Below are 5,878 nucleotides of genomic sequence, written 5' to 3'. Positions count from 1 at the left end.
CACAACTTTTTTTCGCGCGCCACAATCGTCCGAAAATTTTCCGCCTATAGCACCAATTCGGATCGATTTCAAACCCAGGAAAAATAATGAACAAAATTAATTTTTCCTAATCTTTCTAATCTTTACTAAACCACACACTCAAGATATCACTAACACCGTCGGAGGAATATATGTTCGCTTTCCTCAGCTCAGGAGTTCACCTACGAAATATACAAAAACCAACAAGAATTTCCTCCCAAAATTCTCACCAACACATGTAGTTGACCATGTGCATATTTTCCAACACTGAAATTTTTCCCCCGACACCACTACTACTACCCTCGAAGTTTGGCTACTCCCAGTCTTCATAGATTGATCCACCAACACTCTCGATGCCGCTTTCTCAATCGTCTCCAGATCCTCCCAGTCCGCGCGAATCCTCTCAACGATAGTGCCGCTCATATTAAGGAGGAAAGAATCTTAGGTTGCTGACAACAAGATACAAAACAGGTCCACTGTTTTATAATATAATAATCTCGTATATTAATACAGAAAATTCGATTTACTAGACAATATCTGATGTGGTGTTGCGATGAGGACGATGGCGCCGAGGCAGAGGAGAAAAATGGAAACTTGAGCCAAGACGGCTATCGTGAGTGACAAATCAACTGTAGCTACCTATCATGCTCGAAGCCCCGCTGTGTTATGGCTGCCTACTACTAGAGAAAGCGCACGCCCTAAACTGTAAATATAGTTAATAATGATTAACTATAATTATATTATTAGTATTATAATCCCGTATATTCATATTAATCCCACCACAAAACTCATTTTCAATTTGTCACGTAAATGTAATCATCACCTCAGCAACACCATTTCCCCCAAAAATATCAAACCCCTACAAGGACGTTATTTCTCAAAATCAAAAACTTCCCCATCTTCAACCCAACACTCTTCACAACAACTAAAACGTCTTCAGTCCTCCTCTTCCTCCTCAGATTCAGATTCCAACTCGTCCAGATACCTGACCTAATCCGTATCTTACTCGCTCGAACCTAAGATATTCACCCTTGCAATTCATTCCTCGCCGAGACATCATCCATAACCCCTGCTAACACATCGCCATCATCAGCAACCTCACTACTAGGAAGTGTTTTATACAGCGCCGGATCAGGACCGTCGAGAACCACTTCCAGCAGATTGGACATATCCTAAAATATCTTAGGTTCCCCCGTAAAAGATACAGATTAGGCCCAAGACCTTATATAACTGGCAATTGCTGTTTCCAATGAGTATAACTCTCTGAGAGACTTCATAATATCGCACTTCGATCATGTCCTCCCTCAGACCGAATCTCGGTACAAACCTGAACCCACAGAGAGATGGCTTCAACACCCTCCTCAGTGTCGTAGTAATTCCAAAACTACTTGCGCGAAATTCCTATAAACTGTGGTAAACCAAACCGTTTTAGAAATCAATATATTCAACGCCTTTACTTCTTACAAAAAAATAAAATAAAATCATTTTTGAGTGATTCTTTCTCATCAACTTCCACGACCGTCCTAGAGCAGCCCTATATGCCGAGTGCTTCAGCACACAAATTCTGTCCCCATGTGGGCCCACGCTCTAGAGGAGCTCCAAACAAGGGCAGCCTCGTCCTGATGTCGCTCGCCCTGTTGTGTACGCACACACAAGCACACTCGTGTGCTGTCATACACCCATCACGTTAACTTTTCTCACGTTACATTCCGATCTACTATTAAAATATTTCACCATTTATATCACACTCAATGCTAGTCTGATAATAAAATGTCAACAAAAACGCCCTCAACCAGGATCTACTCTTGAGACTGAGCTCCCTAGTAAATATATATGTCAACTTCATGCTACCACCTCCCCCCCCCCCAAATTCTTTACTACCCTTCGTGTCTTCCTTCCCTCCATATTCTAGATCCTGAGCCTCTCCAAGGGTGATTCGGATGCTAACATACACAAAACAACAAATCGATCAAGTGGTCTTCCAAAGAACCTATTCCGTATCTTACCAATAGCAACCTAAGATTCTCCATGTGAACATGTGTTGGTGACAATACGAAAATTCCAATGAAATTTTAACAAATTCTGTGAACTCCTGGGCTCAGCTGAGGAAAATATACACATGGTCATCAACTACATGCGTTGATGACAATACCAAAATTCTGGGAGGAAATTCGATATATTCCTCCTCCAACACTCCTTATTACATATGTATTATAGACTTTCATATCGGCCATATCTTTGCCCGGTGGGGACCTCCATACCACTCCTCTCCCATTTCTATTCCGCGACCAGTTGCACCCCATCGGATGATTCAAACAACTCCGAAGTGCGCCAAATCCCTAAATATTCATAATCGATCACGCGATCGATTTGTATTTCCCACCGCATCCACAATATCATCATCTCTCAGCGCCTTGTTGAATTTATCCTTAAAGTCGGAGCACGTCCCCGAGAATCTTAGGTTCAAGCGTGCAAGATTCAAAGTAGGCCCAGAACAGGACCAACCTCCAGATACAAGATTCTCCCCCATTATCCTTCCCTCGCCGATAATAATCAAAATCAAATCCCGTTTTTCCCATCGGCGGTTTCACCTAAAAATTGCGAAATCGATCAAACTTCGCTCCGCTCAATCCTCCCACCTCCGTTTCTTCATCGTCAACTAACTGTTGATTCTCTTGAGATTTCTAAAGCGTATCCAAGGTTCAACCACAAAAGATTCAAAACAGGTCCGCACCTTCTTCTTTCCCCGACTCCTATTTTTCGAAGTCCTCACCGTAATTCCCTCAGTCGAAAGTCCCCGACTTTGCCGGTACCTAATCGTGCGCGAAAAATTCACACCGGAATAAATTACCCAGTTTCCCAACGATTATACAAATCGATCAAACTTCGCTCCGCCTTTTTTATTACTGCTGAAATCGAACCAACACCCCCTTCTGCGCACAAGGCGTCATTTTCTTCCACTTGTCCGTCTCCTTAATCGCATCCAAACCTTACCACATTCACAAATCGATCAATCGGGCGCGCGCTAAACACATTACCAATCTCCTCAATCAGTTCAAAATCCGCTTCCTCATAAGCCTTCACAAAATTCTCATCAGGACTACGGACAAGACACAAAATGCCAAACAAAAATCGCTTCGCTCCGCCCTACACCGTAACATCATCTTTACTATACTGTCCCCTCCTACACGAACCTACCAAAAAATATCTTAGGTTCCCCCGCACAAGATACAAATCAGGTCACCTTTCGCGATCCAGTCTGCAATAGTATCAACTTCCATATCTCTCAAGTCATCCTTCGTAAGCGGTCCTGTCACCCACCGAGCATTCAGGTTGGTCAAATATCGAGGATCTAAAGCACCGTTGAGGAAATGCAAGATTTACCAAGATTACCAAGATTCCGAATTCGAACTAATGGTTACAATATGAAAAAATATCTGAGGAAATTTTCAGGAGTTTTACACCGCAAAAAAATATAATAATTTTCCCGGAAAAATTATGTGGGAAAATTGCACATAAAAAATATATGTGTTGGTGACAGCTCGAAAGTTGGGGAGGCAATTTTTGGGAGAAAATTTTTTATGATTTTTGTAAACTTCGTATGTGAACTCCTGAGCTCAGCTGAGGAAAACATATACATGGTCATCAACTACTACATGTGTTGGTGATGATGAAAATGTGAAATTTTAATTTCGTATGTAACCTCCCGGGCCTATTCCGTATCTTCCACGGGGGAACCTAAGATACTACCTCCCCCAATTTTCTTCAGCGCCTTTGCAAATGCCACGCTTCGGTCCATCGACGTTTTATCACTCGTGTGGGCTGACGTTCGGTCCCCTTGGAGATCTCGATAATCCTTCGCTGTGCTGAGAGAATCTTAGGTCCAACAGATAAAGATACGAAATAGGTCCAACAGATAAAGATACGGAATAGGTCCAACAAATAAAGATACGAAATAGGTCCAACAGATAAAGATACGAAATAGGTCCAACAGATAAAGATACGAAATAGGTCCAACAGAAAAAGATACGAAATAGGTCCAACAGATAAAGATACGAAATAGGTCCAACAGATAAAGATACGAAATAGGTCCAACAGAAAAAGATACGAAATAGGTCCAACAGAAAAAGATACGAAATAGGTCCAACAGATAAAGATACGAAATAGGTCCAACAGATAAAGATACGAAATAGGTCCAACAGATAAAGATACGAAATAGGTCCAACAGATAAAGATACGAAATAGGTCCAACAGATAAAGATACGAAATAGGTCCAACAGATGAAGATACGAAATAGGTCCAACAGATAAACGTTTCTTACTGTAGTCTCTCCCTAAACTCCCTGTCTGCCTGCTCAAACCTATCTTCTTCCATCTGCCGAATTTTCTCCAATTCTTTAGGATCAACCTCCTTACGAGTATACTCGAATTCGATCGTACCTTTACAGTGACGCGGGAATATGCACATGATTATCATCATCAACTACATGTGTTGATGATGATGACCATGACAATAGGAAAATTTTCAGGAAACTCTCGTGAAAACCCCAATTCGTATAATCAACTTTGGAAACTCCTGAGCTCAGGTGCTGAGGAAAGCGATTACATATATTCCTACTCCAACACTGTATAGTAAACTCCTGAGCTCAGGTGCTGAGGAAAGCGATTACATATATTCCTACTCCAACACTGTATAGGAAACTCCTGAGCTCAGGTGCTGAGGAAAGCGATTACATATATTCCTACTCCAACACTGTATAGGAAACTCCTGAGCTCAGGTGCTGAGGAAAGCGATTACATATATTCCTACTCCAACACTGTATAGGAAACTCCTGAGCTCAGGTGCTGAGGAAAGCGAATACATATATTCCTACTCCAACACTGTATAGGAAACTCCTGAGCTCAGGTGCTGAGGAAAGCGATTACATATATTCCTACTCCAACACTGTATAGGAAACTCCTGAGCTCAGGTGCTGAGGAAAGCGATTACATATATTCCTACTCCAACACTGTATAGTAAACTCCTGAGCTCAGGTGCTGAGGAAAGCGATTACATATATTCCTACTCCAACACTGTATAGGAAACTCCTGAGCTCAGCTGCTGAGGAAAGCGATTACATATATTCCTACTCCAACACTGTATAGGAAACTCCTGAGCTCAGGTGCTGAGGAAAGCGATTACATATATTCCTACTCCAACACTGTATAGGAAACTCCTGAGCTCAGCAGCTGAGGAAAGCGATTACATATATTCCTACTCCAACACTGTATAGGAAACTCCTGAGCTCAGCAGCTGAGGAAAGCGATTACATATATTCCTACTCCAACACTGTATAGGAAACTCCTGAGCTCAGCAGCTGAGGAAAGCGATTACATATATTCCTACTCCAACACTGTATAGGAAACTCCTGAGCTCAGGTGCTGAGGAAAGCGATTACATATATTCCTACTCCAACACTGTATAGGAAACTCCTGAGCTCAGCTGCTGAGGAAAGCGATTACATATATTCCTACTCCCGCACTGTTATCATCATAGACCTATTCCATATCCTACAACCTACCAATAGGTAACGAAAATCGATCTTCCACTTTCGGCTGCTTCCTCCCTTCCGCGTCCTTATGCCACGACACCTTATTACCTAATCGATCACGTGATCGATTTCACTTTCTCGTTTATAAAATTACTAAAATTACGCAGGAGCCTTCAGTGTTGGGAAAAATGCACATGGTCAACTACATGCCACAACCGATAAAAATTTCGCATAATTTTTTCCCTACACTTCTACCCAAATTCTTCCATAATCACTTTTAACCCACATAATCGATCACGTGATCGATTTCATTTTTCCTTTCAAAGAACA

General features: G+C 41.9%; 3 protein-coding genes across 3 annotated transcripts in view; all 3 read right to left on the bottom strand.

Moving 5' to 3' along the window:
• The window catches only part of Pmar_PMAR015185 (splicing factor 3A subunit, putative), a gene marked incomplete at its 5' end in the record, with an annotated part of 2,897 nt that extends 2,456 nt beyond the window's left edge, over nucleotides 1-441 (bottom strand). The window contains 2 exons of the mRNA XM_002788353.1: nucleotides 1-44; nucleotides 319-441. The exon at nucleotides 1-44 is cut by the window's left edge and continues 4 nt beyond it. Of these exons, the coding sequence (XP_002788399.1) occupies nucleotides 1-44; nucleotides 319-441 (167 nt within the window). The remainder of the gene's footprint in view (nucleotides 45-318) is intronic.
• Nucleotides 442-954: 513 nt separating this feature from the next.
• Pmar_PMAR015184 (hypothetical protein) lies at nucleotides 955-1,187 on the bottom strand (the record flags this gene model as incomplete). The annotated part of the gene is made up of 2 exons (XM_002788352.1): nucleotides 955-1,003; nucleotides 1,048-1,187. The coding sequence occupies 2 exons, from the start codon at nucleotides 1,185-1,187 to the stop codon at nucleotides 955-957; spliced, it is 189 nt and encodes a 62-aa protein (XP_002788398.1).
• A 1,614-nt stretch (nucleotides 1,188-2,801) lies between these two features.
• Nucleotides 2,802-5,878, bottom strand: part of Pmar_PMAR015183 (hypothetical protein) — a gene marked incomplete at both ends in the record, with an annotated part of 9,198 nt that continues 6,121 nt past the window's right edge. The window contains 8 exons of the mRNA XM_002788351.1: nucleotides 2,802-2,831; nucleotides 2,946-3,007; nucleotides 3,057-3,118; nucleotides 3,170-3,212; nucleotides 3,263-3,328; nucleotides 3,769-3,884; nucleotides 4,340-4,457; nucleotides 5,579-5,656. Of these exons, the coding sequence (XP_002788397.1) occupies nucleotides 2,802-2,831; nucleotides 2,946-3,007; nucleotides 3,057-3,118; nucleotides 3,170-3,212; nucleotides 3,263-3,328; nucleotides 3,769-3,884; nucleotides 4,340-4,457; nucleotides 5,579-5,656 (575 nt within the window). The remainder of the gene's footprint in view (nucleotides 2,832-2,945; nucleotides 3,008-3,056; nucleotides 3,119-3,169; nucleotides 3,213-3,262; nucleotides 3,329-3,768; nucleotides 3,885-4,339; nucleotides 4,458-5,578; nucleotides 5,657-5,878) is intronic.

This window comes from Perkinsus marinus (genome assembly GCF_000006405.1).
Source record: "Perkinsus marinus ATCC 50983 genomic scaffold scf_1104296928266, whole genome shotgun sequence".
Classification (NCBI taxonomy): domain Eukaryota; phylum Perkinsozoa; order Perkinsida; family Perkinsidae; genus Perkinsus; species Perkinsus marinus.
The sequence above is the reverse complement of the archived record's forward strand: the minus strand, read 5'-3'. Positions and strand labels throughout refer to the sequence as shown.